At 37.9% G+C, this 17,571-nt stretch overlaps 2 protein-coding genes and 1 long non-coding RNA gene across 3 annotated transcripts in view; all 3 read right to left on the bottom strand.

Moving 5' to 3' along the window:
- drd2l (dopamine receptor D2 like) overlaps positions 1–7,439 on the bottom strand; it is a gene marked incomplete at its 3' end in the record, with an annotated part of 32,892 nt that extends 25,453 nt beyond the window's left edge. The window contains exons 1-2 of the mRNA XM_082150744.1: positions 7,346–7,439; positions 7,202–7,239 (exon numbers count right to left, since the gene is read on the bottom strand). Of these exons, the coding sequence (XP_082006870.1) occupies positions 7,202–7,239; positions 7,346–7,434 (127 nt within the window). The 5' untranslated portion in view covers positions 7,435–7,439. The remainder of the gene's footprint in view (positions 1–7,201; positions 7,240–7,345) is intronic.
- A 2,512-nt stretch (positions 7,440–9,951) lies between these two features.
- Positions 9,952–17,571, bottom strand: part of xrcc1 (X-ray repair complementing defective repair in Chinese hamster cells 1) — a 31,139-nt gene continuing 23,519 nt past the window's right edge. The window contains exons 13-17 of the mRNA XM_082150730.1: positions 16,895–16,937; positions 15,821–15,960; positions 15,645–15,735; positions 15,449–15,524; positions 9,952–10,988 (exon numbers count right to left, since the gene is read on the bottom strand). Coding sequence (XP_082006856.1) covers positions 10,881–10,988; positions 15,449–15,524; positions 15,645–15,735; positions 15,821–15,960; positions 16,895–16,937 — 458 coding nt within the window. The 3' untranslated portion in view covers positions 9,952–10,880. The remainder of the gene's footprint in view (positions 10,989–15,448; positions 15,525–15,644; positions 15,736–15,820; positions 15,961–16,894; positions 16,938–17,571) is intronic.
- On the bottom strand, positions 12,071–15,416 carry LOC309484542. Its single transcript, XR_014200905.1, has 2 exons — positions 14,917–15,416; positions 12,071–13,627 (listed from the first exon to the last, which is right to left on the bottom strand). It is a non-coding gene; the product is annotated as an uncharacterized lncRNA (long non-coding RNA).

The following is a 17,571-nucleotide window of genomic DNA, read 5'->3' as shown; positions in this document are numbered from 1 at the left end:
TCTTTATGAACTTTTTGAAGCATCAAAGTGGTAGTTGCATAGCTGTCAATGGAGGGACAGAAATCTCTCAGATTTCATCAAAAAAATGAAATAATTTGTGTTCTGACGATGAACGAAAGTCTTACGGGTTCGGAATGACATGAGTAATTAATGACAGAATTTTCATTTTTGGGTGAACTAACCCTTTAAGTTATTTTCCCAGCACGCACACACATGCACGATCAGGCCTTCGGTGCATTACAATGCAACTTTTCATTATTTTACCAAGCACTTCAGTCAAAGTGGCGCCCAACGTGGGGACTAATTGCATTGGCAGTCTGCTCTGTGGCATCAAGAGCTTTGTTCAAGGAAACAAAATGTAAAGCTACAGTGAGGTAAAGCCAGCACGACTGCAGTTTCATACAGAACAGTCACGCATGAGTCATGTAACAGCAGGTTTTATAATCTATTGAAACTATTCAACCAAAAACACAGTTGCCTTGGAAGCACTTGATCGCATTTGAGGTATACATACTAAATATATTCTCAGAAGGCGAAGCACTGCTACTTCTGCGGAGTGATTTGCTCGCAGCGCCTGAGAAGCCCCGTGGTGAGGAGCAGAGAGTTCGCTCAGAGTTGGAGTAAATAACTCCGCAGAAGTAGCAGCGCTTCGCCTTCTGAGAGAATATAGTTCCCAGTATGTATACGGTTAGAAGATGGCTGTGTCTCATGTGACCTTGTTATTTGTACACGCTGTGACTTTACAAATCACAACATGTAAATAGGAAAATGTTGGCGTTATTTTGTCACTTATCAAGTATGCTAGCTGGAGCCATTTACCTCCAGTCTTTGTGCTAAGCTAGGCTAGCGGTAGGTGCGTCAGACAGAGTTACGGCACGCACGGAGATGAGAAGGGGATGTATGGACTTATCTAACTCTGGGGGATACGGTAAATAAGCTAAAGTCCCAAAAAGTCGGCGTGTTCCTTTAAAAGGAGTGTAAATCAATGCACACAGTCACAACGACACTAAGTCCACGGGGCAAACAACTGCATTTACAAAGCAATTTCTGCAGCTTCAAATAGCACAACACATCTTTTCAGGGTTCAGTGAGATCACCATCCCAACACTAAGATGTTTCTTAGGGCAGCAGTTCATTTAAACGAATTATGCAAACGAGGTTGCAGCTGCGCGGCAGTGAAGCGGACGGTCCGACCCTGATTAAAGGGAAAGCGGCACTCGACACACTATGCAAAAGGGAATCTATATTAGCTTCTGTTCTCATCCTCACGCCTGTTAATCAGGAATCACTCAGGACAATACACACTAATGAGAGCTCTCGTATCTGTATTTCATTTGACCGTTGATGAATCTGTCATTACAGAGACACAAAACACTGATCACTGATGAGAAAATGATGCATGTGTGATAATTAAGTATTAGCTAATGAATGTATGCACTCAAAAATTAATAGCTATGCGTGCAGTTTGATTCTGCAGTGGAATAATCGCTTCCTAATCTAATAATCACCTCCATCTCCTAAAAATGTCTGCAGCTGATGATCAGTTTTAATCGCTACGTCTCAATCCTCATGAAAACATGCCACGTTGCACTTCAAACCAGAAATAAAAAAGAAACTGAATTGGACCATTTATATATTTTTTTGCATTGTGACATTATTTTAATGACAATTAAGCACAGTGCACACTTTCTCCTAGGTCACCCCAAATTCATTTTATATTTAAAAATATATATTTTTTACTGTATAGAAATCAATAGCATTATGCATACTTTACAATTTACATAAAATTATTAATGATTAATGATCATTTTTCCAATATTACAGTAATGAGAAGAGCTTTTGCAGAACATTACTGATACTGAGTAAAAACAAACACCCCTCACACATCTGAAATATTACGAAAAAACGAACCAAAATCCTGCATGCCTGATGCAGTTCACAGGACCAAAAATGGTAATGAGTAGGTAATTAGAAAATGACAATTAGGAGGAAAATGTGCATAATTGTCATAAAAATCATCTTACAATAAAACGGGATATTCAATGAGAAAGAAAATGTGTAGGTCAGGACTTTATTTGAACTAATTGATTGGATGTTGAAATGTGTCTCTGTGTGGACAGGCGTAGCTGAAGTCATTTCAGAGAGAGAGAATTTGCATGAAACATTGTGAAGACAATCATTCTCATTAAAGGGTTAGTTCACCCAAAAATGAAAATTCTGTCATTAATTACTCACCCTCATGTCATTCCAAACCCGTAAGACTTTTGTTCATATTCAGAACACAAATGAAGATCTTTTTGATGAAATCTGAGAGCTTTCTGTCCCTCCATTGACAGCTAAGCAACTTCCACTTTGATGCTTCAAAAGTTCATAAAGAGATCGTAAATGAATGAGGATATATGAATTGAGCTTTATATGATGAACAGATTGAATTAAGGCTTTTATTCACATTTAAACATAGATCAGTGAACTTAAACAGAAGCTCAACCGAACCTGACACGCGAGAACAACTTCATTGGTTCTTGCTGAAGCTCAAACGTGCTGCGTAACACGAGAATGAACCTCATTGGTTCTTGCTGAAGCTCAAATGTGCTGCGTAACACAAGAATGAACCTCATTGGTTCTTGCTGAACCTCAAACGTGCTGCGTAACACGAGAATGAACCTCATTGGTTCTTGCTGAACCTCAAACGTGCTGCGTAACACGAGAATGAACCTCATTGGTTCTTGCTGAACCTCAAATGTGCTGTGTAACACGAGAATGAACCTCATTGGTTCTTGCTGAAGCTCAAACGTGCTGCGTAACATGAGAATGAACCTCATTGGTTCTTGCTGAACCTCAAATGTGCTGCATAACACGAGAATGAACCTCATTGGTTCTTGCCGAAGCTCAAACGTGCTGCGTAACACGAGAATGAACCTCATTGGTTCTTGCTGAACCTAAAATGTGCTGCGTAACACAAGGATGAACCTCATTGGTTCTTGCTGAACCTCAAACGTGCTGCGTAACACGAGAATGAACCTCACTGGTTCTTGCTGAACCTAAAATGTGCTGCGTAACACGAGGATGAACCTCATTGGTTCTTGCTGAACCTCAAACGTGCTGCGTAACACGAGAATGAACCTCATTGGTTCTTGCTGAAGCTCAAACGTGCTGCGTAACACGAGAATGAACCTTATTGGTTCTTGCTGAACCTAAAATGTGCTGCGTAACACGAGGATGAACCTCATTGGTTCTTGCTGAAGCTCAAACGTGCTGCGTAACGCGAGGATGAACCTCATTGGTTCTTGCTGAACCTCAAACGTGCTGCGTAACACGAGAATGAACCTCATTGGTTCTTGCTGAAGCTCAAACGTGCTGCGTAACATGAGAATGAACCTCATTGGTTATTGCTGAACCTCAAACGTGCTGCGTAACATGAGAATGAACCTCATTGGTTCTTGCTGAAGCTCAAACGTGCTGCGTAACACGAGAATGAACCTCATTGGTTCTTGCTGAACCTCAAACGTGCTGCGTAACACGAGAATGAACCTCATTGGTTCTTGCTGAAGCTCAAACGTGCTGCGTAACATGAGAATGAACCTCATTGGCTCTTGCTGAACCTCAAACGTGCTGCGTAACACGAGAATGAACCTCATTGGTTCTTGCTGAACCTCAAACGTGATGCGTTACACGAGAATGAACCTCATTGGTTCTTGCTGAAGCTCAAACGTGCTGCGTAACACGAGAATGAACCTCATTGGTTCTTGCTGAACCTCAAACGTGCTGCGTAACACGAGAATGAACCTCATTGGTTCTTGCTGAACCTCAAACGTGATGCGTTACACGAGAATGAACCTCATTGGTTCTTGCTGAACCTCAAACGTGCTGCGTAACACGAGAATGAACCTCATTGGTTCTTGCTGAACCTCAAACGTGATGCGTAACACGAGAATGAACCTCATTGGTTCTTGCTGAACCTCAAATGTGCTGTGTAACACGAGAATGAACCTCATTGGTTCTTTCTGAACCTCAAACGTGCTGCGTAACACGAGAATGAACCTCATTGGTTCTTGCTGAACCTCAAATGTGCTGTGTAACACGAGAATGAACCTCATTGGTTCTTTCTGAACCTCAAACGTGCTGCGTTACACGAGAATGAACCTCATTGGTTCTTGCTGAACCTCAAACGTGCTGCGTAACACAAGAATGAACCTCATTGGTTCTTGTTGAACCTCAAATGTGATGCGTAACACGAGAATGAACCTCATTGGTTCTTGCTGAAGCTCAAACCTGCTGCGTAACACGAGGATGAACCTCATTGGTTCTTACTGAAGCTCAAACGTGCTGCGTAACACGAGAATGAACCTCATTGGTTCTTGCTGAACCTAAAACGTGCTGCGTAACACAAGGATGAACCTCATTGGTTCTTGCTGAACCTCAAACGTGCTGCGTAACATGAGAATGAACCTCATTGGTTCTTACTGAAGCTCAAACGTGCTGCGTAACACGAGAATGAACCTCATTGGTTCTTACTGAAGCTCAAACCTGCTGCGTAACACGAGGATGAACCTCATTGGTTCTTACTGAAGCTCAAACGTGCTGCGTAACACGAGAATGAACCTCATTGGTTCTTACTGAAGCTCAAACGTGCTACGTAACACAAGGATGAACCTCATTGGTTCTTGCTGAACCTCAAACGTGATGCGTAACACGAGAATTAACCTCATTGGTTCTTGCTGAACCTAAAACGTGCTGCGTAACACAAGGATGAACCTCATTGGTTCTTGCTGAACCTCAAACGTGCTGCGTAACACGAGAATTAACCTCATTGGTTCTTACTGAAGCTCAAACGTGCTGCGTAACACAAGAATGAACCTCATTGGTTCTTGCTGAACCTAAAACGTGCTGCGTAACACAAGAATGAACCTCATTGGTTCTTGCTGAACCTCAAACGTGCTGCGTAACACGAGAATGAACCTCATTGGTTCTTGCTGAAGCTCAAACGTGCTGCGTAACACGAGAATGAACCTCATTGGCTCTTGCTGAAGCTCAAACGTGCTCTGTAACACGAGAATGAACCTCATTGGCTCTTGCTGAAGCTCAAACGTGCTGTGTAACACGAGAATGAACCTCATTGGCTCTTGCTGAAGCTCAAACGTGCTGCGTAACACAAGAATGAACCTAATTGGTTCTTGCGAAGTTCAAACGTGCTGCGTAACACAAGAATGAACCTCATTGGTTCTTGATGAAGCTCAAACGTGCTGCATAATTAATGACAGAATTTACATATTTGGGTGAACTAACCCTTTAAGACCAGGAATGTACAGAACTCAAACAGAGTGATTTAATGTTTAACGTAATGATCATAAAAACAGGCTGCAATATGAAGATGATCTTGACAGGTTTCATGAGATGCAAGAGTGTCTGAGCGTGGCGTTGCTCAAGGCCAATGTGGAGCTCAGATGAATCTTTAACGGGTCAGAGATGGCCAGTAATAAGGTTTCACATCTGCTGCAGGGGAATGTGTCACTCATTTCCAATGCCTTGACGGCTTCATTAACCACCGCAGAGCTCAAATTCAGATCCATATTTTAGAACTTCTACCAGTTATTGAACAACAAAGATCTTTCATAAAGTTTAATAGATGAATGAAAATATGAATGATGTGTAGTTGTTACTATATAAACTTTGACACATAATGTGCATGAAATAGTTCCTATAGAACCACAAATAAAAATAAATATAGACATCTGATTATTGCATCTGTACATACGTATATGTATATGCGAGAAGCAGATAATGCATGAACTACAGAAGTGAAATCCTGGCAGCATTAGAGTCAGTGATTGTCCACAGACGCGCCATTGTTGCATAGAAAATGAGCAGCTTTTTAATCTCTGTTTGCATTTAATGCGCCAGGTTTTTGTTTTGCTGTTATGTGACAATTCCTCTGATCAGGGCCGTAGGGATGCGCACAAACCCATACAACTAACACCTCTACAAATGCACCAGACAAGTGATCAAGAGCCAAATGAGGGAAGGGTTTTCTTTTTGCTTAGGAAAGCTATTGAAATTTGCATCATGAATATTAATGCAAGACAAACTGCAAAAGGAGAAAAAATAAACAAATAATTGGAAAAAAAGGAAACAAAATGTAGACATACAGAAAAGTGGGGTAAAATAATAAAATATTTAAAACTGAAAGGGAGGTCACAGCTCACAATATTTTGGATTTTTGCACTGTTTTTTATGTGACTAATCAAATGTAAAATTGAGTCTCATTGATCAGATGGCTCTTCGTACAGATTTTCTTTCTCCATTGAAGGATCCTCAAGATCCCCTTTGGAGAGATTCTCGCATTCATCTCGGTTTTCATTTAAACTTTCTTCTCAAATATGTTGTTTGTTAGTAATGAAAACCTTTGGATTAAATTAAAAACATTTAAAGCAGGGTCTCAGACTTTAGACCCAACCTTATTAGGCTACTTTTCTGTAGAACATAAAAAAATGTATGAACAAGAAATGAAATAAAAACATAGAATTTTTAATCACAGACACAAATAAAGTATTTAGAAATAATTCATTTCATGTGTAAGTGACAATATTAATTATGAGGTTTGACGATTTTTATCAGTGAAATTGAAACATACACAGAAAAAAAAATCCATGCAATAATTGGAGATATAGAGGAGACCAGGGCAAAGTGGCTCTTTTTATTTTACTCCTGTGAATATTTTTTAGGGTGTTTATTCTTAAATACAGTTTGCACCCTGATCCCAATAGTGGGGCATGTTGTCACAATGAGAACCTATAGACTTTTCAGCTAAATCTAACGAGTAAAGCGACTATGAAAGACAAAATTCATGAAACATCATGATGTAACACATATCAAACTATTGTTTGCGCTAAATAATATTGTAATAAATCTATTGACCGAAATTAGCCTACAACATATGACACGTGACAACTCGCCCCGATCTTTTAAACATGAAAAAAAACCTGTCCTGACTTCTTGTCTTGTATTTCATTGTTTATTTGATACTCAACTGATACTATTACAGAAATATGACATGTTTTTTAGGACAATCACTCTAATTTAAGAGTTTAAATCCAACATACAAAATCCGAAGTTGAGTTACAGACCCTGTGACAACTTGCCCCGTAGCCTACTCAAAACACGCAGAACGAGAAAATATGAATAATGAGGGAAAGTGACTTACTGTCATTTAGCAGGAGCTTCACACGCATCTCAACAGTCCTACAATGAAACAACAGATATTGCTTTCATATTAATGGAGAATCAGAATAAAGATATGATTGAGAAGCTGCAGATGAAGTAATCTCGCACATTGCAGCAGATGCACCTGATCTTCTGTTCCTCACAGGCGCGCGCCTCCTCCCGCCCAGCCAATCGCTCCTGCTGGTTATCCATCCGATCTATATCCATTGACATTAACAGTTATAATATAAATAGTGAAAAGACGTATCTAAATAAAGATCCATAATAACTCAAGCAGCTTTAATTCTCCTCATGACGGGAACAGAAGCGGCGATAAACTAATAACGCTTATTTATTTGCATTGATTGTCAGTTCAAATCGAAATAAACTGTTTAAACTGTGTTTGTCTAAACATTTTTTGATTGCATGAGCCATTGATGGTGACTGCACATTTTAAGATAACGCGCCGTGAAGCGCTTAAGAGCCATAATAACTCCAGCGGCTTATTTCTCCTCATGACAGGACCAGCGGTGGCGGGAAAAAATCTAATAAAAAAAACCTAAAAAAACCTAATAGCGTTTATTTATTTTCATCGATTGTCCGTTTAAATCAAAAGAAACAGTGATAATTTAATTTGTTTAAAATGTTTGATTGGATTAGCTGATCACCTCGAGGTCAGAGCCGTTGAAAAATGTACAGGTGACCACTCATTTTAAATTAAGGCGGGAAAAGAGAAGAGTAGAGAATGAAAGACTGACGGACAGATAAAATGACAGATATAAAGATGCATACAGAAGCGTTAATGTTTTCATGTTTCCAGGAATCAGAGAACATTATGGGATAATTTTTGTGCCTTTAAAATTGAACATAAGTTTTCAAGAAATGAATGAAAATATAAATTGAAACTTAATAAAATGTCTTTGAAAACCAGAAAAAAATAAAATCGCAGGCAATTTTTTTTTACTTTGTTTTTAATACACTGCATGTTTTACTAACTTTTTTCTCTTTTTTCTTTCGCTGATCTGCACTTACAATACCCTTCCAGAGTTTTCATTTACGCTTCTGAAGTTTTCGTTCGCCATTCTGACACATGGGGGCGGGGCTAACAGCGGTGTGTTCTCATTGGCTACTGAGTTTTTGATTGACAGATTTTTGACCTGGAAGTGAAGACTTCAGTGTTGCGTTTACATGTGAGGTCTGTATTCCTATTTCATTTTAGTTATATAAAGTTAGGAGTAAAAAAAATAATAATTATCTGTATGTATCTACTGCTACACTACATGGTTGAGATGAGTTCCTAGAAATAGCACAGATAATATCATTATCATCATCATCAATCGTCATTATCAGGGTATAATGGAGATGCTGGAGAGTCGAGACTCGTGGTAAGTCAGTCATTTGTTTTTGTTAAAAAGGTGGAGAGGTATTTTAGAGCTCATTGAGAGCCCACTGTTGACTTTATTTAGCCCAAACATTACACAACCTTATCTGCATACAATTACACAGTCTTTCTAAGATTACATAACGTTTGCTTTTTTCATAGGTACAAAACCTAAGAATATAAGGAGGTTAAGTAATTAATAATAGAATTCTTATCATGCGTGACATTTTTAATAACTTTTATCTAATTGTATTTGGTTGCCTGAAAATCCTTTTCAAACCGGCAGATCAGGCAGTAAGTACAGATCAGCGAAAGAAAGAAGAGAAACAGTTAGTAAAACATGCAGTGTATTAAAAACAAAGTCAAATATTTGCCTGCAATTAATTTTTTTCCGGTTTCAAAGACATTTTAATAAGTTTCAATTTATATTTTCATTATTTTCTTGAAAAGTTACGTTCAATTTCAATTTCAAATCCGTATCCGTTCAATTTGTTGACAAAACAGATATTACGCTCGAAAGACGAAGACTTGAGTGAAGGAAAATAAAGAAATTCAACAAAAAATACTAAGAGGGCAAACAGATCCAAGTCAAGACACAAGGACACAAGTGAAAGATGGAGACTGACGGCTTCCTTCATTATGTTATCCATCTCAGTTTATTTGTATCGTTTCTTTGTCATGTTGATTTGTACTTTATTGTAAAGCGACCTTGAGTTTTCTGAAAGGCGCTATATAAAATAAACGTACTATTTATTATAAAGTGAGGGACAGAAATGAGACATCCAATTAAAAGAAGAAAAGACTCAAACGACTCAAGGACAGTAACAAGACAGTCAAATGTACGAATTCTGTTTGATGAATCTCAGACAAAAAAGCCTAATATGAGGTTTTCTGGGACAGACACCAAACTAGTAAAGATGTTTTTAAAGTTTTTAAAACGACTTTAAACCTGCTAAGATCAGCAGTAAACTATTTCCATTTGCACTTCATGAACATTTTTTTCTCTTAGTGTGAAGAACGTTGAAAAATCTGAAGAACACTTTTCCACTTAAGAAACTTTTTAAGAATGGAAAGATTCTGTGAATGTCTTCATGATCTTCATGGAAACGATCAATGCCAATAAAGAACCTTTATTATTAGGAGTGTATATCAAGCTTATCATTTATATCAAAATCATTAGTCATTAGTGCACAAATGTTTCTAATAAGATCCTCAACTGATTTGTTCAGTGGCGTATGTGCATATTGTACTTTACAAAGATAAATATCTAAATATTTTAGAGCAGAGCCCACTTTGAAAAACATGAAATCACTCGATATAAAAATCCTCCAATCAGCAGAAGAGACAGAAGGCAGCGGTGGCCCGCAAGATACACAACTATTTTCTATATTTATTCTGCAACTGCTTCAAACCGGAACTTCAAAATATTAATTACATCAATAAACAAAAACAAAATAGATACAAATTGAGACACACATTAAAAACAAAACCAAACATTAAAACGATGAGAGTTCACATCATAAAGTGTTCTCCAATAAATGTCACAAAACAGTGTTTTTACAGCAATATTTATTTCATGTGCTTTTTGTTTCTTAAATATGGTTGTTTGAATATTCATCAAAGGGCTCTAAACATAAGCAATATTATTGGAATATTAATTCTGAAGACCACACCTACAGATGTTTTTTTTTTTAAATATCCTATTTTAAGCGAAGCAATGAGGGCAACAAATATGAATTTGGATCAGCTAATCAATAATTGACCATAAATGTGAACATTCATATTAAATGAGTATAAATCTGCATAAGTCAGATTCAAAAGGGACTTCAGTCTTTAGTAATTAAAATTTAACACCTAATAAACAGCTTTCTGGATGGTTGATAAAACGGATCATGAATATGGATCAGAGTCTTTCATCTCTGGGTTGGCGGGTCGGTATCTGCCATTAGTCTGGTTTTTTTCAACATCAAAACAAAGACCTATAACAGACAGAGCCCATTAAAGTTCATCCCCCAAAATGAAACATAATTTACTCATTCATAGGTCCTTCCAAACCTGTATGACTTTCTTGCACGGAACAGAAAAGATGTTCAACAAAGTCTCTTTGCGAAACAAAAAAGATGAACAGTGATCGAGAGAAAGTCACATAGGTTTGGAACGACATGAGGGTGAGAGTAAACGATGACAAACGTTTCATTTATGAGTTCAACCATTTCCCCAAGACAACCAAGGTCTACTCCGGTCAAGCCTGGGATTGATGGACATGCTCTCGAAGAGCAGGACGGCGATTTAAGATCTCTTAAGGGACTACAGTGTAGGGCTGGTACGGTAACATCTTCTGCCTGTCATTGATGGCGAAAATCCAGGAAGGCTTCACAAAGCTCAGACTTCCATTTTCTATCAAGGCCTATAAAAAGACAGAACAGAGAGTTAAGAGAGGATGAAAGGGAAGAAAGGACCTTGACTCGAGACATTTAAAGAGTTGCGAGAGCAGAGGGTTTTCATTTCTATGAGAACATCACATGAATGACTCGGGCTGAACAGAAACAGATCTGCATGTGCTGTGGGTCAAGACTTTCTCAAAGCCTTTCAAATGTAGTCTATTAAAGGGTTACTTCACCCAAAAATGACAATTCTGTCAGTTATTAAAGGGTTAGTTGACCCAAAAACGAAAATTCTGTCAGTAATTACTAGGGGTATTACGGTTCACAAAATTCACGGTTCGGTTCAATACGACACACTTGTGTCACGGCTCGGTACGTTTTCGATACAGCAAAAAGAAAGAAATGCCAGAGAATTTTTTTTTATTAAAACTTACATAATAAAGTATGATTTTTTTTTTTTTTTACTTTGAGCAATGATGGAGCTATAATAGACTCTTCTTAGGAGCATATAAAACAAAACAGCTCCTTGACAAAAATGAAATGTAGCCTAATATTGTAGTAGTTATAAACAAAGGTCTATTTTAGTTCAGATTAACATTTGAGGGCAGCAATTTTATTCATAATGTCAAAATAAAACCGACGTAATGTTACTTGAAGGCATTATAGCCCACTATTCCTGACAAACTTCCATGGTTGGAGTTAGTGTTACTACAGTAAATCCATGGTGAATGTTGCTGATCTGTGGACACTGGATAGTTCATTCATGGCACGATGTTTCTTCCTGGTTTCCACGTCAGCGCTGTTTGATCCGTTAATAACGGAGAAATGTGAATGTTTCTCACTAGATCTCGCAGCGATGTTATTACTTAAGTTACAAAAATAATGACTTTATTCAACTATTGATTTTCTTCTGTGTCGGTCTCTGAGTGAGTTCACGTAGTGTAACAGCGCAGCGCTTCTTGTACGTCTCAGAATGTAGGCTCACTATTGGCCAGCATCACACACACATGACCAGCATCCGCCAATAGTGAGCCTATGTCCTGACGTACAACCCAGAACTCACTCAGAGGCCCACACGGAGGAAAATGAAGAGTTGAATAAAGTCGTTATTTTTTGCGCACAAAAAGTATTCTCGTCGCTTGATAAACTTAAGGTTGAACCACTGTAGTCACTTGGACTATTTTAAACATTGTCTTTACTAACTTTTCTGGGCCGGCAAGTTTCAATTACAGAGAAGCCTATGGAGGAGTGAGACAGCTCTCAGATTTAATCAACAATATCTTCATTTGTGTTCCGAAGATGAACGAAAGTCTCACGGGGTTGGAACAACATGAGGGAGAGTAATTACTGACAGAATTGTCTTTTTGGGTGAACGAACCCTTTAAAGCATGACAATATGAAAAAGCCTGGGTGGAGAGACAATCTCTTGCAAAGCCTGACTAGCCTATGAAGCCACTTGTTACTGATGTTTGCCAAGTCAAGCCAAAGAGACCAATGAATTTAATACAGAAATTCTCATTTATAAATATTGGTTCTTTAAATAATTTTACAGTCACAAAGGGCAATTTGCAGTAGAAAAATTTACATACAGCATAGAAAATGAACATTTTCTTGACAACTTCATGTATTTAAGACTTTGAAATATATACCAAAGATCATTATGCTATTGAACTGAAAGCGTAACTCTCGCCAAAATGAAACCTAGGGTCTTTTTGTGAATCTACCCGAGGCAAACTTTCGTTTAAAAGAATAATTAGGATGGAAATGCCACTTTTAAGATTGACCGATTTTCGTTTTCGGTCAAATTGCCTTTTGAATGGGAGTGTTTGGGGCTCGACTATGATAGCATCAAAATCACTATTTTTAAAACACTAAGAAGGCTCGACACAACATGAAACTGCTGGAAGTATCACCACAGGCTCTACACATGAACTCCAGCATTGAGAACATTGTTTGTGTACACAGAGTTGTTGTTGTTTCCGTCCGCCGGCATTCTGTCAGTCAAAAATAGTCGATCTCCGAATGCGAATGAACTGACTCTGAATTTTAGTATTGCTTCTTATATGAGGATCCTTTTTCACTAAAGCCCTATTCGGACGGGACTAGTTTCACAGGGGGACGTTAGAGAAATTTCAGTTTCACAGACGTACTTTGAGATTTTAATCCTGTCCGAATCTGCCATGTCTGTCTTTTTCTCACACGACCTCTGTAAAAATTCCAGAGCAAATGACCTACTGTTTTTCATCAAACTCGGCGGTCCTCAGAGAAATCTAATTCCGTCCGAATGCGAATGTCTGTGATTGCCGAAAATGTTTTTTTCCAAAACGCTTTTTCTTGTGTGTTTTGGTCAATGTGAACTACCGTACAATCTCTCGCTATCGCGCCGGTATTCAAGTTTCTGCTTTTTGTGCACCGATAATGGATGTAGATGTGTTCGGTACACTGCGAAGAAATAAAAAAGTTAAAACTTTATTATAAGAACCCAGTTCTATAAAATCATGATGATAAATGTATGTTGAGTTTTTTTATACTACAATTTTTATAAAATGTTTACAAAACACTAAATACGTTAGGATGTTTTACTTTATATTTCAAAGTGCTTAATTTTAACTGAACACGTGATCTTCTGCAATGCCCACATGTAAAACACAGACACTCCTACCTCGGTAATAAACAGGGTTGGGCATCGAGAACCGGTTCCAACTGGGAACCGTTTAAAAAATAACGATGCCATTGGAATCGTTTAGAAAATTTGTTTTCGATTCCGATCATCGGTTCCAAACGCGCAAGTTTTGGTTTCCATAGTGGCCACTGGATTTCCGGAAGTGCTTGCCGCGCCCGCTTGTTCTGTTGCAGGCATGGAGCACGGTAAGCGGCGCTCAAAAGTGTGGCTTTATTTCACCTTAAAAAAGCCTGGGTCGGCAGAGTGCAACACATGTGACAAACTTATTTCTTGCACGGGCGGATGCACTACAAATATGACTAAACACCTAACGTTACGCTTGCATGGTGTACAAAATTTACAAGGAGTGTAGCGTGTTCGACATATGTCCACTGTCTCTGAGCGCTGGTCCACTGTCTCGTCCTCCTCAGGCAACCCTGCGCGACCAACGTTAGTAACGTTGCCAGGATCGAGTGCAAAATAATTAATCTGTAATGTTTGTTATTTTGAATAGAAATCATCACTCATAAAGCGTCATTCACGTCTTCTCCGGTTTATTTGTGTTCACATACATGCAATAAACAGTATCCGCCAGGGCTCTTAATCCAATGGTGCGCATATTTGGAGAAATAATGATTTATCACATGTTTGTAAAATATTTCGTCATACAGAATAACATTACTATTCATTTTCCAATGCATTATGCGATCTGAAGAGCTCAAACAGCGAACACATCGAGCTCTGTCTCTGCTCTTCCTGATTCGCGTCAGTTTATGATATCAGCGCTCTCTCATTCGCTGTACAGCTGTCAATCTTCTCACGTGGACCAACGTGATATGAGGTATTTTTTTTAAATGAATAGTGAATGTTTATAGTATACGTGCTAAGCAAGGTAGCTATTAGCTGCATATAAAATGCTAAATATAACATATTTCAACATCTTTTTTTTTTACTTAAAACCATTTTAAACCGCGACCGGAATATGATACAAATCAATGGTGTTTTAAAGTGAGCTTTTATACATTGAGTTAGTAATGTCCAGAGAGTCCAGACCAGGGTGCAAGTTCTGCATAAATCTGTTTTTTGGTCTGATGCAGAGGCATTCCTAATTTTCTCCCACGTGGGCTGCAGCTCACAAAACTAAATCAAAATAAAATTTTCCTCTGTGAAATGAGCCTGTGACAGGTTTTGACTCCACCCCTCAAAGAATCGGAATCGAGAATCGAAAAGAACCGAAATCGAAATGAAGAATCGGAATCAGAATCGTTCAAATCAAAACGATGCCCAACCCTAGTAATAAACACGGAGATGTTAGTCCCGTCCGAATCCGTACATGAAATCACAGACGTAGGTTGATAAGAATTGTAACTCAAACGTCGTTTGGAAAACTAGTCCCGTCCGAATAGGGCTTAATATTGATTTTCACTAACGACAAAATAACAAATTATCCATGAATTTATATAGAACTAAGTTTTAGGAGCTTTCCATCTTTTTTTGGAAACTCCTCCCTGTTACGTTGCATTCGGAGATCGACTATTTTTGACTGTCAAAAAGATCCTAGGTTGCATTTTGGCGAGAGTTACCCTTGAACTGAATCAACATTGAACTGAAAAATGACACTATTGTCTTTTTAAAGCTGCTTTACAGTAGAATTTGAATTCATCTCATATTTGATGAAGTTTGCATCATTGATTCTGTTGTTGTCTCCATGAAGGTGCTTTGAAACAATTTATATTGTATAAAGCCACTATAGAAATAAAGGTGACTTGACACACCACCGGGTGACTTGTTCTGCTTCGAAAAGAAATAAGGAAGACTCACATCCTCAAAAGATTCGTCCCATCCCTCGCTGGTGATGACAAACTGGACCTTCTCGCTCATATAGTCTTCAACAGCCCTGAGGAATCAAACAGATCAGATCATTTCATCGGTCACGCTCCACCTACAGCCTCTCAGAAGTGCTGCTTACAGACGCTTTACGCTCGTGCACTCATCTGAGTACACGTCTGTCTCATACCCGTTAAAGGCGATGATGTAGCGCTGAAGTTGCCTTTTCTGGTTGTCAGGGAACTTGCCGTAGAGATAGAAGCGCTTCCCTTTTAGGAAGTCTGAAGGAGCAAAAATAAAGATGATTCAATAAAGAGATGCTGTTGTTGATACTTCTACGTCAAGGTGAACCGGGAGGCGTCAGACCTGGCAGTTCAGGGATGGGTTTATCCTCCTCTTCCTCAGCATCCGTGTTCTCATCTGTAGAGCCGCCGTACAGATCTTCATCTTTCACCTTTCCTGGGCTCTCCTTTGCTGCTTTTTTCTTCCTGCTCTCCATCTCCACCCTAAAACAGCCGAACACAGGAGCATCATACATCTGATGATGATGATGAACTTTTTGACAGTCATAGGTGGTGTCCAACATAAATGTGAGGTCTTTTGTCTGATAGGTGGCACATATGATACGGCACAACGGTACAAATGTTTTAACCAGTGGAGATTCTGCTGTCAATTATAATGCATCATCAAATTAGCCAAAATATTTAATATATAAGCATGCACAGGGCTGGCCCATGCATTTGTGTTTATTAAATATTTTAGGTAATTTTCAGGTAATTTTAGGTAATTTTGTTTTTTGGAAAGCATTTAATGATGCATTAAATTGATCAAAAGTGACAGAAAACACATTTATTGTATCACTGTTTCCATGTGAAGCTGCACAACCGTTTTCAACATTGATAATCAGAAATTATTAGAATGATTTCTGAAGGATCATGTGACACTGAAGACTGGGGTAATGATGCTGAAAATTCAGCTTTGCATCACAGGAATAAATCATATTTTAAAACATATTCCGATTGAAATCAGCTAACTAATATTAATAAATGCATTTCACAAAAATCACAGTTTTTACTGTATTTTTTATAAAATGCCGACATGGTGAGCAACTTTTTTTTTTTTAATCCTACTGACCCAAACTTTTGACATATAGTGTATGTAAACTTTGCACAATTCTTTGGACCACAGATGATTTTAGACAACATTATTTAAAAAGCCTGATTAATGAGAACATCCAAAGACAATTATGATCCTTGATTAACACATGATGGCAATGTATTCGTTTATTTTGTAACGCCATGTCAGCATCTATGGCTAGATTCACGGCGAAAGCCAAGTTTAGCTACTCGAAAATACTAAAATGTGTAAATAATTTTTTTTCATAAAACCTTGAGAATATTGAATATTTGGTCAATATTTGTAACGCAATAAATATCTTACCTGTTCAGCTCATCTTCAGTGTCAATGCTAGACGCGTCATCCTCTGTGAGGGGACGTACAACATCAAAAAACATTAATCAGGAGGAGTAGACGTTATGTCTAAAATTTGCACAAATTCACAGTATTATTTTTAATAATCATGCAGTAAGCCTATTTTGGATAGTCCAGAAAATGAAATGCCCAAATGAAAGATCATTTTCCAAGTAAGACTTTTACAATAAGGCTCAATTTGTTAACATTAGCTAACTACAATAGTTAACATGAACTAACAATGAAAAATACTTTTAAAAGCATTTATTAATCTTAGTTAATTTATGAATACATTATTAAAATCAAAAGTTGTATCTGTTAATACGGTATTATTTAATGGACATGTGCTAACAATGAAGAGTTGTGTTTTTATTAACTAAAATTAACAAAGATTACACAGTAACAAATATATTGCTCATTGTTAGCGCATTAACTAATGAGACCTTAATTTAAAGAGTTACTTTTTTTTTTGTGGAACTTGATAAAAAAAAAAGAGCAAAACAAATGAATATCAGTGTAAAAACAGATTCACATTATAAAACATTTGAGACTAAAAGAAAACACAATAATAAAACACATAATTGTGGCTAAAAGCATCTCCTCGCATTGACTTGTCATTTTCGCAATACAACTGTGCTAGTTTATCC

Source organism: Leuciscus leuciscus (assembly GCF_965113295.1).
Source record: "Leuciscus leuciscus genome assembly, chromosome: 20".
Taxonomy (NCBI): Eukaryota; Metazoa; Chordata; class Actinopteri; order Cypriniformes; family Leuciscidae; genus Leuciscus; species Leuciscus leuciscus.
This window is presented reverse-complemented; position numbering and strand designations above follow the sequence as displayed.